Raw genomic sequence first — 15,341 nt, 5'->3', positions numbered from 1 at the left:
ATTTGAAATTGAAAGAAAACCCCATATTTAGAATTTGAAGGATTGTAAAAAAAGGAGCTTTATTTGTGTAACGGTAGGCTCGTAACAATTTTACAATCAATTAATACACCCAAAAAAATATAAAAGGATAAACAATCATTTTTATTCCTTAATATGTAATTTGTTGACAAATATATTCTTAAAATTTAGTCCTTGAAAATGTAAAAGATATGTTTTATCGTTAAGTTCTGTCACAGTTAATAAAATAACTTTTATGACACGGAGGGATAAATTTGTCAATAAAATGATGGTCAAGATAGATTGTCAGCCTAGGGGCATATTTCTATAATATTTTTATTTTACATTTCGTCTCCCCACCCTACCCTACTCGCAAATATGTTACTGATCATGAAAATGCAAAATTTAATCCCTGAAAGTATAAGAAGTGCAACAAATACAGTGGGACGTTAATAATGAATTGTGACTAATTATTATTATTATTATTATTATTATTATTATTATTATTATTATATTTTTATAATTTGCTGCTTCTATCCATTTAGTACTTATGTAATATATTTTTTAAATTTTCTTTTAATATATATATTTTTATTATTTTGATTTCCTTATCAAATCTTAATCTTTGCTGTTAAAAAAAACTTTTATCTTATATCTTATAATTTTATCAAATTTCTACTAAATTTCTCACTTTTAATCTTTAAAATTATTTCATATTACAATTCCAACTTAAGTGCCCTTATATTTAGATTGAAAATAATATGTCGAGAGTTTTGAATAGAAAAAATACAACTGGCCGCGGGACCAAATTTATTTATTTTAAAAAAGAATTTAATCAACTATTTTTAAAAAAAAAAATCTCACAAAATTTAAACTAGATAAAGTTAAAGTGAAATTATAAGTCTTTTTTCTTAATCAATAATATATATATATACCTCAAATATGAAAGAATCCATTAGATAAACATTATGTGCTTTTATTTGAGACTACACTTATTATACATAATATGATTAAAATGAAAACAACTACTAACAAATAAAAAACCCATATAAATTTAAATAAAAAATACAATAATGCTCAAACTAATAGAGAAGTTAACTTTTAAAAAAAAATTAATACAGAAGTTTATTCTTTGCCTTTGGGACGTAGAGTTGTATCTCTCGCTGATTTAGGGGCTGGAACGACCTTACATTCTATTTGACATACTGTGGCAGAGTATGTAACAAATATTAATAATTAATTGAAGAAAAAAAAATTTCAAGAAATAAAAGGCTTTCAATTTTTTTAAATTGTAACTCAAATTTTTTATATCATAAAACTAAAGAATTTTATTTTATTTTGGAAAATAAGTAGTTATATTGATTAATTAAAAAACTAATTAACAACTTGATAGATGGATAAATAGATAGATAATCAAAATATAAGAGTTCAAATCTTAAGTTGTATTTTACTATTTTTAATCCTTTTTATCATAGTTTTTCTCCTATACAATTCATTATTAACGTCTGATATATTTGTTGCACTTCTTATATTTTCGGGGACTAAATTTTGCAATTTCATGTTTCAGGAGACGTATTTGTTAGCGGAGTGGAAATATGAAAGTCAAAAAAATATTATGACAAATATGCTCCTATGTTGACAATCCATGTTGGTAATCATTTCAGTGACAAATTTGTCCTTATGTGCCAAGTAGGCTATTTTATTAATGATGACAGACGGAAGTTAACAGCATGACATATTTGTTGCACTTTTTACACTTCTAGGAACTAAATTTTGTATTTTCATATTTCAGAGATGCATTTGTCAATAGAGTGAGAAGATCAAAAGTCAAAAAAATATTATGACAAATATGCTCCTATGCCGGCAAATTAGCAATCCACGTTGGCAATCATTTCAGTGACAAATTTGTCCCTTCATGTCAAGTAGGCTATTTTATTAACAGTGATGGACGAAAGTTAACGATAGGACATATTTGTCGCACTTTTTATACTTCCAAGGACTAAATTTTGTATTCGTATTTGTCAGTGAATTACACATTGAGAGATAAAAGTGGCTATTTACCCAATATAAAATAAATGGATGAATAAAACATTGAGAATGCAAAATAATTGTTTGCTTTTAATTAGGCTCTTTTTATTTTATTTTTTTACAAGATTTTAATAGTATAAGCATATTATTCTCCGATGTCAATTCATATCACAATTTAATATTTTGTGTCAATCCAGTTGGTTTTTTCTGATAAAATGAACTTTTTTGCCATAAATTTTGGTCTAATGAATGAAATTCCTACTATAATTTTTAAATAAAGCTTATTTACTAATGTCAATTCATTTCACAATTTGTTATTTTGTGGAAAGTAACCTGTTTTACTATGCTCAATCTTGTTGGATTTTTGCTGATAAAAAATATCCTGTTGGATTTTTTTCTCATTAAATTTTGTTCTAATGAATGGAATTCCTACTATAATTTTTAAAAAATAATATAGAAATTTAAAATTATCAGTGATTTAGTGGCAAGAAAATTTATTAATGACTATACTATCACAAAATTCCTTGACGATTAAATTGTAAAAAATTGTCCTTAATTTAGCTATTGGTAATTAGAGATGATAAAGGAAGTCAATTGAAATATATCTAATAAAACATAAGACTTGGAATATAAATATTGAATATGAATTAAACCTAAGTTTTTTCAGTTTAATATGATGAAACTTGTGTTATATTTGAGTTTGGGTAGGACAGGCTCAATCAAATTCAGGTAATCTGTGTCTCATTCATAAGTTGATAATATGTTGAAGTTGGGTTGGACCCTCATTGATAACCCAGATGCTCTTTGGGTTCACATGATTCCCAATGTGACCAAGAGACCGAAAGCTTCAAAGTTGTGGCGTGTTGTTTGCAGTAATTGGCACCATATCAAGGATAATATTGCTTGGTCCATCCATAATGGCAACTAAGTGCGGTTTTGGAACGATAGTGGGATTCCTGATATTAATAGCCTGAGGCAGTTGGTTGATTTGGTGAGATCCCGGGCCAAGAACTGAATCTGCATGTGTCGGCTTATGCATCAGATGTCGGGTAGAGATGGAATGTTCTTCAAACTATTCTTTCCTCAAATATTTGCACGAGGTGGATTCTTTCAAGTTAGTTTGGAAGTGGCACCCCTAAAGGGATAGGTTGTTTTATTGGAAATTGTTTCATGGTAGATTACTTACCAATGAGGAACGGAAGCATAGGCATATGTCGGATTCGAACCTGTGCATTCGTTGTCATGACGAGGTTGAATCCATTATGCATATGTTAAGGGGTTGTGAGAATGCTCAATCCTATTGGAATTCTGTTATCCAGCAGAGCCAATGGGCTCATAGTAATCAGGTTGCTTGTGGTGGGAGTGTTTGAAATTGTGATGGAGTTTCGTTGGCTATGTTTCATCTCAACCTCGGTGTTTGTAATGCGTTGTGGGCCAAGGTTTGGGTGCTGAAGATGGGGTCCAAGTGCCTAGGGACCTTAATCCCAACAGGGTAACCTTTGAAATGGACTCTTAGCTTAGGTCACTGTCCAAATTATTAACAAAGGCGAATTTTCCTCCTTGCTGCAGCCTATCGTCAACACCTTAGTGAATCATCTGTTGAGGACAAAGAAATAATCAAATTATTTTAATTATTTTTCTCCTAACATAATTTATTTCATATCTAATATCAGAATTCATAACATAAATTATTTGATTAAGAGATATAAACTAGTAGCACTTGCGTTAATCGTTTTTTTTTTCATTTGTTAACAAGATTTATTATTGTGTTAGATGCGTTATTTTCATTTACATCTTTTTATACGTAGAAATTGAACACGGTGTTAAGTAGTTTGTAATATTCACACATCTTATTAAACCAACCAACTGTATTAGATTCCTTTAATATTTTTCATTTACACTTGTGAAAAGATGTAACTTATTTTATTTTAATTTTTCTATTAAACAAAATTACAATGTTCACTATAATTACAAAGTGATAGTAATGGTATATATATGCTATAACTGTAATATTAGTTACCTTTATATATCGTAAAAGAAAATTACCATTATACAATTATTAAGCTTGAATAGTTGAATATTCACTTCACTTTAAAAATAAAAAAACTTGAATACTAATATTTGTTCCAACCCGAATAAGCTAGGGCCTGATACAGCCCGCTTCGGACTGGTCCACGGATCGAGTAAGCCATTTTTTATCAGTAATATATACATAATTCGTGTGTGTTTTTCTGATAAAAACAAATGGATATATTTTTTTTGTTTTTATTGACTAATAAGCCGTCAAAAAGTATTTATAACTTACTACGTCAACAAAAAATTATTTTCTATACCTATGTCACCATTCACCAATGACTCGATGAACGTCGGTAACTTATACTAGAAAATTTTATCTGAATGTTATTCTCAATTTTTGCAATAAGAGTTTATTTAGATAACCTTATCCGAAAAAAAATTAGAAAAAAAGAAGAAGAAAAAATCAAATAAACTTTTTATAAACTAAAATTAATTTATGAGTTAATTTATAAAAAATATTATATAATATTTTCTCTAAAAGATGACCGAACTCTTACAAATTAATTTATATATAAGTCAATTTGAGTTTATAAAGAAGTTCATTTTTTTTTCTAAAATTTCTTCCGGATAAATTTACCTAAACTAGCCCTTAATATCCATTGATACCAAATATTTTTCTTGTAGTGTACACAATATATTGGTACAAGTAGAAAGAGAAATGCGAAGTTGAACACCACAGAAATGGATGGAGAAAGGTATAAGGTCAAAAAGTAAGGGGAAAAAAAGAAAAAAAAAATTGCTGTTGTTTTTTTTTTGTGGTCTTTAATTTCAGTAAAATCGGTTTAAAAGTAATACTAGCCAATGATAAGTAAAAATAAGGATGTATGGATGCACCCAATCTAAATCGTATTAAAATGAGTCTTCTTTATACACGTACAAACATAAGAAAAATCAAATCAAGTTTTCTTGACTTGCCAACACATATTTATGGTCTATTTGATTGTGAGGAGAGAAATAAAGTGAATAAAGGTAGAAGAGAAATAATTTGAGAAAATAAAAATATAGTGAAAATAAAGTTGAATATTTAGAGAAATAGATGATAAATGAAATGAAGATAAAATGGTAAAATTGTTTGGTTTGAATAAAAAAAGAGGAAATAATTTAATAAAAGTATGAAAACCCTTAATAGATACTTTTTCTCCCCTTCTCTACTTTTTTTTTTTGGTTAGGCAAATGAAAAGAAAATATAATGAATACTTTATGTTTTAGACAAAACGTTCATGAACTTACGAAAACTCACCAAGTTACACCCCCAAGAAAATAAAGATTAGAACTCCTACCTTAACCTTAAACCAACCCTAAACCGAACCATTTTAAAGATGGAGACAATCCTATTCTATCTATCATAGTGATTATGCACACTATATTACATCCTAGAAAATAAACCTAATTAATTTTCTTGGCCTTCGATCAATTTTCCTTTACACAAATCCCATGCTGCAAATAATTAAAGTGTGGTACCATAGATATAGCTAACACCAAACTAAACACCCAATTCATGCATGCATAAAGAGATTAAAAAATTAAACTTGAAAAGAAATTAATCATGATTCATGAGTGTGTATCAGCCATTTTCGTATTAAATGTTAAATAAGGAAAAAAAACTGAAGTGATTGGTTTTATTTTCTACCGAAGACCATTTGTGCTACGATGGTAATATTCAAAACCAGCAATGTAAGGTGTAAACATCGATATACACACATATGCTTCCTATTTCCTCAATCATAATTCCTTTAATCAAAAGAGCACATTGTAGAGAAAGAAACTAAGAAATTATAAACACCATTCACATCATTTGAGTCTTGGTTGTGATGATTGTATTTATTGATCACAACATGTATACATGATGATTCATGCAGATGAAAATGGATGTTTTGGTGTGACATAGCATAAAAAGTGTGAGAGGAATTTCAAATGGCAGAGAAGTGTATCCTTGATATATCCAAATCGCTGAGTCAAATCATCGAGGCATATCAAACATGAGAGCAAACACTGTTGTTATCAAATCACACGCAAACCAAATTTGCAATTGTGCATGTGACTATCTATTCCGCAAACACTTTATTATACTCCTATTTTCTCTTCTCTTGTCTCCATCTCAGTTCAAGACAAAACTGACATTTTGTGTATAAACTTTAGCATCATTCCCTTTCTGGCCAGGCCCTTTTTCTTCTTGCAGACAAGATTCTGTTTCAAATGACATATTCCAATTGTTATTCTTAATGGCACTACGTACAGAGTGTAACTTGTGACTATATATATATATATAAAATCTGGATTTGGATCTCTCCATTTCCGTTATTCTATTTTTTTTCATTACTAAATTTTTTAGATAATAAATGTCACATTAATTTCATAAAGTTTGTATCATCTGTATTTTATTTATTATCTCAAAAGTTTATGGAATGAAAGAAATGGCGGGAAATGAAAATCCATTTCCCTATAATCATTATCCTTATTAAATATAAAACATATCGTCCAACTAACAAGTTTAAAAAATTAAACAGTTAACTAAACAATCTAGAGATATAGGTTTTATACTATATTTCTAACTATTAAGCTTCTTTTAGTAAGCTAGAGTCCTTTGGATTTAACTAAACAATATTATTTTTTGCTTATTTTGAGACCGGAAAAGTAAATTTTTAAAAATTAAATAATGAAAAGAGATTTTAAAAAAAAAGACTTTATCCTTTTCCTATGGATCAGTAAGAAAGAAAACAGTTAAACTGGCGAGATCCATCAATACACAAATAGTAAACTAATTTTCTTTTCCATTTGTAATCTAAAAAAAAATCCGCCTACATAAACATATAAAACATCGTGCAAGGCAAGGCAAGGTAGTAGAACCATCGTGGCAACTAAAGAAGGAGATGAAATAATCGTAACTCAAAACATAAGCCAGTGCAACCCAAAATCGGGCAGAAAATGGGAGACTTATGACCTCAAATAAACCGCATGACAAATTCTTATAAATTTCATAGATAGATCCTTCCATTCCATGTCATTTAATTTTTATTCCATATTTTATCTAGCTCCTTTAGAAATAACAATAGGCCATATTGTTCAACAAGCCTAACCAGCTATATCAGATTAAGTTAGATCAAACTTTTTAAAGAAGTAAACTACTAGGTTAAGGCTATGATAATTAAGAAAAGAAACTAGGTTAAGGCTTTTTTTTTATAAAAAAAACTATTTAATAAAATAAAACATGCTGTAAACTATTTAAAAAGTTTTTAAGATTGTAAATGTAAGTATGGTGACACATAAAAATTGAAGTCTACAAGCTTATTGCAAGATGAAGTAGTTATGCCATATGTAAAGGTCTTGTAAAATAGCTAGACTTTTAAATAAGTTATTATGAAAATTTATTATTCCTTAAGAATAAGTTATTTCATATAAACTTATCTTGCTCACTCATAAATTATTACTTACCTATTTATGTCCTTATCGTACCACGAATGATTTTAATTTTCATAATTTATAATTTATTTTACATAAATTTTTTCACGTTTGGCTATTAGTTTATTAGCCTATTAAAAATACACTTTATTCATCTAAAAATTTAATATAAAATAGGTCTTTAAATAACTTAATAGATCAACTTTAAACTTTTAAAAACGTTAAAATCTATTCGACAGAAGCTTTGTTTTCTGTAACATGAGAGTACATTTAAGTATTCTTCCTATTTTTCCTATCGAACTTATTACTTTTTTGAAAGAAAATAAAAATATCACTCTAAGTAACATTCACATCTTTGTTGCATAATGGTACAAGAAATTAAAATGAAAGGTTTTTTTATCTATTAATTTATTTACTATCATATTTTTTTTTCTTAATTTTTAGTATTAAATGTGCATTATTTTTAACTATTAATCTAAAAAAATCCTTAACAAAAATCAATTAATAAAGCATATCAACTGACTTATGTGAAGTCAATAAAAGAAATAATTTTATTTTTATTCTAATTTTTACAATAATGTATATATATATATATATATATATATATATATATATAATCTATTATCTATTATCTTATCACTTATTTTGTATTTTATTTCTTTTCCCAATTATCTCCATTATTGTAACACGTGAAGTGAAAATAATATTACTCAAAGTAAAATATATTGTTCAAAATTATTTATCCATAAAATGAAGATACATATGTGCTAGCTATTCAACCATGGAATCATGATTTTCATATTTTCAGACTTACACTCAACCAATCATGATTGTGACTTTAACCATTTTCAAAATCCTGTAGCAATACCCATATACAGACAGAAGAGACCGAACGAAAATATAGAAAACCCTACATACTCTATATATATATATATCCTTTGTCCTCCTCCAGGCTTCACTTCTTTAAACCTGCCAAAATAATGAAATAAAAAAGAATTCAAATAATTTAGTATTCACAAGAAATTTTTTAAATAAAAAAAAAACCATTTGCATATGCATGTCATTAACATGAAAAGGAAATTACAAGATTAGTTTGATGGTAATAAATTTGATTTTTTTTCTGCTAACAAATTACTAATAATTAACCATTTGACTGATAAAAAGAAAATTACATGCAAACTGTGTATGAAAAAATGCATGCATTATATAAAGAGTGATGCACACACCAGATAGTAACAAGCACCATGGTGCAGTGGGTGGAGAGTGATGCCCCACTCATCGGTGGGAACAGGGTTACCAGAAGAGTGGATAAGCACAGCTTCATCTCCAAAGGCTTGGCGCACGTTGAAGGGTCCCATCACAATCTCAAATACAACATCGTTAATGAACACTGTAATACATTTTGCCCTATCTCCTGCTGCAACCTCACCAACACCTGACACACACCAAATCATCTCTCATGTGCAAGTCGAAAAATATCGTCACTTACAACAAGCTAGACAAGATTAGCCAATGAAGCCATGCACACCACCATGTACATAACAGTGCAGCAACCCGTGGACCCCTAATTACCATTCCAGCCCTAACCATTATTACATAAAAAATTGATTGATGCTTGGTGTGACAACCAAATTCATAGCTTAATTTTTCATTTCAAATTTTCATTGAAGAAAATGTCTTTAAAAATGATTAGGGTTCATTGGTTTGCTGAGAAAATAAAAAGAAGAAAAAGAAAAAATAAAGATCAAATTTACTCTTTTATATTTGATAGTTCATTTTTATTCCATTTCATTTTAGACTAAATCCTTATGGCTCAATCCAATTTATTAGATAAAATAGTGGTTGATTAATTATTTATTTTCAAATATATATTACCTTCAAGTTGAGTGATGGGGCTTGGATCCAGAACGGTTGAGATTGGAGGAGCAATGATTGTGGTTGGAGTTGAAGTAAGAGGGAAATTACTAAGTTGTGGATGCATTATCTTCAATGCCTTGTCTTGATCTTTCTTTGAGAAGGTTCCATGACTCATGATCTCACTCAGCAAAAGACTAGTGCAAGATCCAACATTTTGTTGACACTGAAGTTGAGATTGCATCATGTTGCTGGAGAATTGAGGGACAGAAAACCCAAGCGTTGTTATGGTATTATTATCAACAAAACCTTGCCCATTGTTGTTGTGCATGGTAAAGGAGAAAGGCTCTTGTGGTAGCAAATTGTTGTCACTGTGGTTGTGAGGGTGAAAATAAGTCTGATTCACAGAAGCAGTGGGAGAATTAGGCACTGCTACATCATTGACATTTGAAAAGCCAAAGGAGAATCCATTGGGGTTGTATGCTAATTCCTTTGAAGATGATTTGTCAGATGAAGAGGATGAGGATGAAAGTGGTGTGGTCTGAGAGAGAGAAGAAGAAGCATCAACCCTGTGCTGTTGTTGTGCTTCTGCATTATTTTGGTTCTTTGTGTTTTGGAAGTGACGAAGCTTGTGCTTGCTCCTGGATTTGCGGTTCTGGAACCAGTAGAAGACATTGGCATCACCCACTTGGCCATACTCTTGCAACTGCACCCGGATCTTCCTTATCTCATCCCTTGGGGGATTCACCATCCCTGAGTTGAAGATGGCTTCCAGGATGCGGATTTGCTCCGGTTTTGGGTTCCATCTTGGCTTTGGTTCTGGGGTTCTCTCGTCACCTCCTGCGTTTACCAAGGATAAAAAATGAAAAACCTAGATTTCATGTATGAATTAAAAAATGTCAATCAATAATATGTATATATTTTTTATTTGTAGAAAATGAAGATAAATCCTGAAAATTTACAAGAATTCACTATTTTGTTTAGTCAACTGGAATTAGACTCTTTAGATAACCAATAATTAATAATATATATATATATATATATATATGAAAATGGCACAATAAACTAAACATGAAACTAACTGTATGGGTTGCAAATATTAGTATAACAATTATATACAAGAGCCTAGGTAACTGACCTTTGGAATTCAGTGTTCAATATGGTACAGTAGTCAAGCAATTTTGTTATCTTTTTAATATACTGCATGCTAACTGTTTCAGTTTCGTTTATATAATTTAAAACATTTAATTATTTTTTCGCATTTGAATTTTGTTACAATACTGATCTTCAGCCACTTTTTATGGTAAAAGAGTTGAACTGTCTTCCTTTATGCCATGAAAAAAGTGAGTGCATGTATTCAAATAAATTTTGAGCCTGAGAAAACAAAAGGCGATGATCTTTTTAAGTATTGCTATTACCAACCTGAATTAGCATAAGGGCTTCTTTGGCAACCGGTGGAAACTATAGAGGAGTTGATGTCATGATGCCATTGGTTGTGGGGATTATTGCAAGGCTTGGATTTGAACATGCTTGGCCAATGTCTGTTGGAAGAAGACATGGTGGGAGAAACTACGTGAAGGTGATTGCAGAATCACTGACTGGAAGCTTGATATCAAAATTGGTCAACCAAAAGAGAAATCAATCAGAGAAGAAACCCTTTCGTTGCTCTTTCATATTTGGTCTTCAGCATATATATCTCTTCTTATATAGCCTTTTTACCTACCCCTGTGTGTTGAGTCTGTCACCATTCTATTCCAAATAATAATAATAATAATAATAATAATAATAATAATAAATATATTATTATTTTTCAAGTCAAACATGTAACAATTTTTCTTTCACATAAACAATTAAACATGATCGTGTTAAAAATTACATTCAGTTACATAAATTTTAAAGTAATAATAAAAGAAAGCCAATATTTAAGCATGCATAAAATTAAAAAGACGACACACACAACAGAAATCACCTGTGATGTATAAACTAAAATGAAAAGCGAAGAAAATAAAAAGAACCATGTCTAACATGATCCTTTGCTCTCTATAGCTAACTTTTGCTTACACTTACTTTTTGCACTAGTAGCCTGGAAAAAAATACTTGTGTGTATATGAGTGTGGAGGTTCTTTAAGAGTGCTAGAATCAAAGGGAACATGGATAGAAATAGTACATGGTAGAGAGTTAAGAGACTTGTTGCATGCTAGGCCTTTGAAGAGTCACGAGGTATAGGGACATCCAGATTTGTATAGAGAAGGGAAAAGGGAAAGAGAAAGGGGAATTTCTTGGAGACTTTGCATTTGCCAACAGTGAATTTATGGGAGAGTGGAGAGAGGGGAAAGAAATAATAAGTGTTGGATTATTCTAATGGAAGAGGTTGTTGCAGGAATAAATATGGGGTGCGGTTTCAAAGAAGAGGTGTGTTGTAGGATTTGATTGGAAAGCGGTGGACTAGTAATTACAAATTATTTAGATTATTTTGGGCAAAGTAAGGAATGGAGGGTTTTGGATTGACTCGAGGGCCTATTTATTATCTGTTACATTTGTATATTTTGACTGAAATTCCTCCATATGTCTAGGCTTTTCCTAAATTTCTCAAAAAGACTAGTCAATAAAATATTTAAGGGATCAAAGGATATCAGGTGCAAAAACCGAAAGAGTTAAAAAAGTAATTAAAATATTTTAATTATCATTAAATACAAACATTAAAAATAGAATAATTTTAACTTAATTAAAAGGCAAATGCTAAACTATTTAAGGAATTGAAATGTTTAAAATTTTTCTGTTTATGATATTTATTACGTTATTTTATAACTTTTACAATAAATATTTTTTTAATTCCTTAACATCATTAAAATATTTAGAAAAATCAAAATATTAGTAATAAAATATAATAAATATATTATATAAAAATATAGATAAAGTTGGATATCTTATAATACTTTTCTTTTTTTAAACTCGAAGTATCTCTTAGTCAAAAGCATGTTAGGGGAGGTTTTCAGTTATAAGTTAAAAAATAATAATCAAAAGCTACCGGCGCTTTTAGTTTTCAAAACTTGTTTTTTTATTTATTTTTCAAATAGATTTACACTAAAAGTTTTCTATCATAATAAAATTAGTTTAAAAGCATATTTGTGCAACAACTATGATAACGACAAGACATCCACAATGGTTGTGACACTAATAATGGTGATGGTGGTTATTGTTATGTAGACATGACAATGAAACGAGATAGGGATGGATATTGTCTCTCCAATCTCCGATCCAACTCCCCAACATATCCTTGTACTCGTATCTGAACAAATTAAAAATTTATTATCCCATTTTTGTACTCGTCGGGTATCGGGTATCTTCGACCCCATCTCGTATCCGATTCAAATTAGAAAAATATTTTTTTGTAAAGAAAATATTAAAAATTTGATTTTAGAAAAAATAAATTGATTGTTAAACATTTATTTTTAACTACTTATATGTCAATAAATTTATCATAGTGTATTTGTCTACAAAAATCATTAAGAAAAAAATATTAAATTATGTAAAAATTCTAAAATAAAATTAACAAGTAATAAAAATTCTAGGCTTTTTGATTAAATTATGCAAAAATTTTAAAAATTTTAATTGGCAGGGCGGGTCTGGGTTCGGGTTGGGGCGAATGTAGTAATTCCATACCGTACCCGTACCCGACTTTTGGTTATCGGGAAAAACCTGAACCCATACCCGGTCAACTCAAATATTACCCGTCAAAGTCGAGACAGATTCGAACGGGTATCCACGAATACGAATTTTTTTGCCATGTCTATTGTTGTGATGACGATGTCAATGATAATGATGATTATAATAGTAACGGTAGTAATGCCAAACAATAGTTGTAGTGATAGTGTTAGTGATTATAGTGACAACAACAAATTTACAAAGTGAACGAAAAATTTACCTATCAATTGTTGTTAGAGTGTGTCTTTTTAACAATAAAAAACAAATTTATAAGTCCTTTTTTTCTTATTGATTTTTAAAACAAATGTAAAAATGTTTTAAATTGAAAATCATTTTAACCAAATATGTTTTGTTTTGAAATTTGTATTTGAAAACCATAATCTCACACAAATGTTTTTATACACACAAAGATGTACATACATATATAATACTTATACCTACAACTAAACCTAAAAAAATTTATATGTAAATATTATTGAGTTAAACTTGCGAGTTTAATAGTTATGTATTCTCAATGGAATTTTTTTTTACACTGTTCAATTAATAAAAAAATTTATCATTGTTATGACTTTTAACATATTTATTATAAAAATCAATAAATTTATGATAAATAATTATTTGTGATTAGTTGATAATGTAAAGTTAATTTATACAATGAGTGCATATACCTTATTTTTTCTAAACTTATTTGGGTAAAACTTCTACATGTTATGAATAATTGTTAAGACAAAACTTAGATGCAGTATTGTATATATATGTTGTATTGTTGTTCAATCAAAAATGAAGTTTCGTCTTGGTAATGTGTGCAATGGTATTTAATGGAGTCTTTTATTATGGAGATTATTGAGGTGAAACTTTACATAAAGGATTTGATTATTTTATGTCGTGTTTGGTTTAAATGATGAAAATAAAGAGGATAAAAATATAAGTTTTTTTTATATATAAAATAGATTATAAAAGATATGGGACCCTAATGAGATCCGCATAATTTTTTCTTTATTTCTCTCCTCCTCCTTAACCAAACACAACCTTAGAGTGAGTAGATGACTAGATGCACTTACAATCATGTTGATAAGTGTAAGCCAAAATATCAACATCGATAATTGTGATGATAAAAAATTAATTAGAAAATTGTTAACTAGTGTTCTTTGATATATACTACTCCTAATCATGGAATAAAAATAGATTTTTTTTGTCAATCTCGATAAAAGTTGTTTTTCAGTAAATATCAGCCAAGACAATTTTTACCCAATCTTAATCGAGGCGCGAAACTTAGTGGTTCATCCGGTAACCCTTACCATGATCCAACCGAATATCGTAGCCTTGCCGGAGCATTGCAATACTTGACGTTCACTCGACCGGACATCTCATATGCAGTCCAGCAGGTGTGTTTATTTATGCATGATCCAAAAACTCAACACATGTCTGCCTTGAAACGCATTATTCGATACATTAATGGTACCATAGATTTCGGCCTCCATCTGTACCCTTCATCCATCGACAAGCTCATTTCTTACACAGACGCAGATTGGGCCGGTTGTCCAGACACAAGAAGATCTACCTCCGGCTACTGCGTTTATCTCGGTGACAACTTGATCTCATGGTCCGCAAAACGCCAACATACCTTGTCTCGTTCAAGTGCTGAAGCCGAATACAGAGGTGTCGCTAATGTTGTGTCTGAATCATGTTGGTTACGCAACTTACTCTTGGAACTATGTTGTCCTGTCACAAAAGCTACTCTAGTATATTGTGACAACATCAGCGCAGTTTATCTTTCCGACAATCCTGTTCAACATCAACGCACCAAACATATTGAAATGGATATACATTTCGTGCGTGAGAAGGTTGCTTGCGGTCAAGTACGCGTTCTTCACATTCCCTCGCGTTTTCAGATTGCTGACATCTTCACAAAGGGACTTCCGTTGCAACTCTTTGATGACTTTCGTGATAGTCTCAACATTCGTTCACCTCCAGTTTCGACTACGGGGGTGTATTAGATATGTAAATATAGAAACATTATTATTAGTATTAACTACAATGATTATTAGAATCATAACCAATGATTTATTAGATATGTAAATATAGAAACATTATTATTAGTATTAACTACAATGATTATTAGAATCATAACCAATGATTATTAGAATCATAACCACATAATTGTATTGTGCATATAAAAGACTATCAGATCAATGGAAAAGGCACGGCCTAAATTATCTTACACGGTCAATGTCGGCCAAGACAGTTTTTAAGTTGACGTAGTCTAGAGTTTAATCACAATT

The 15,341-nt window shown here is 29.8% G+C and overlaps 1 protein-coding gene across 1 annotated transcript; it reads right to left on the bottom strand.

Annotated features, from left to right (window-relative positions):
• Window positions 1-8,223: 8,223 nt before the first annotated feature.
• On the bottom strand, window positions 8,224-11,688 carry LOC114373670 (WUSCHEL-related homeobox 9-like). Its single transcript, XM_028331181.1, has 5 exons — window positions 11,422-11,688; window positions 10,777-11,079; window positions 9,376-10,194; window positions 8,727-8,935; window positions 8,224-8,469 (listed from the first exon to the last, which is right to left on the bottom strand). The coding sequence occupies exons 2-5, from the start codon at window positions 10,910-10,912 to the stop codon at window positions 8,464-8,466; spliced, it is 1,170 nt and encodes a 389-aa protein (XP_028186982.1). The 5' UTR covers window positions 10,913-11,079; window positions 11,422-11,688; the 3' UTR covers window positions 8,224-8,463.
• Window positions 11,689-15,341: the final 3,653 nt, after the last annotated feature.

Source organism: Glycine soja, chromosome 11 (genome assembly GCF_004193775.1).
Source record: "Glycine soja cultivar W05 chromosome 11, ASM419377v2, whole genome shotgun sequence".
Lineage (NCBI taxonomy): Eukaryota > Viridiplantae > Streptophyta > Magnoliopsida > Fabales > Fabaceae > Glycine > Glycine soja.
This window is presented reverse-complemented; position numbering and strand designations above follow the sequence as displayed.

Coding starts and splice junctions, on each gene's coding strand:
- LOC114373670 (XM_028331181.1), bottom strand. CDS start 10,912: ATGTCTTCTTCCAACAGACATTGGCCAAGCATGTTCAAATCCAAGCCT. Junction 10,195..10,776: donor AAGCCCTTATGCTAATTCAG/GTTGGTAATAGC, acceptor TGGTAAACGCAG/GAGGTGACGAGAGAACCCCA. Junction 8,936..9,375: donor CCCCATCACTCAACTTGAAG/GTAATATATATT, acceptor GGTGTGTGTCAG/GTGTTGGTGAGGTTGCAGCA.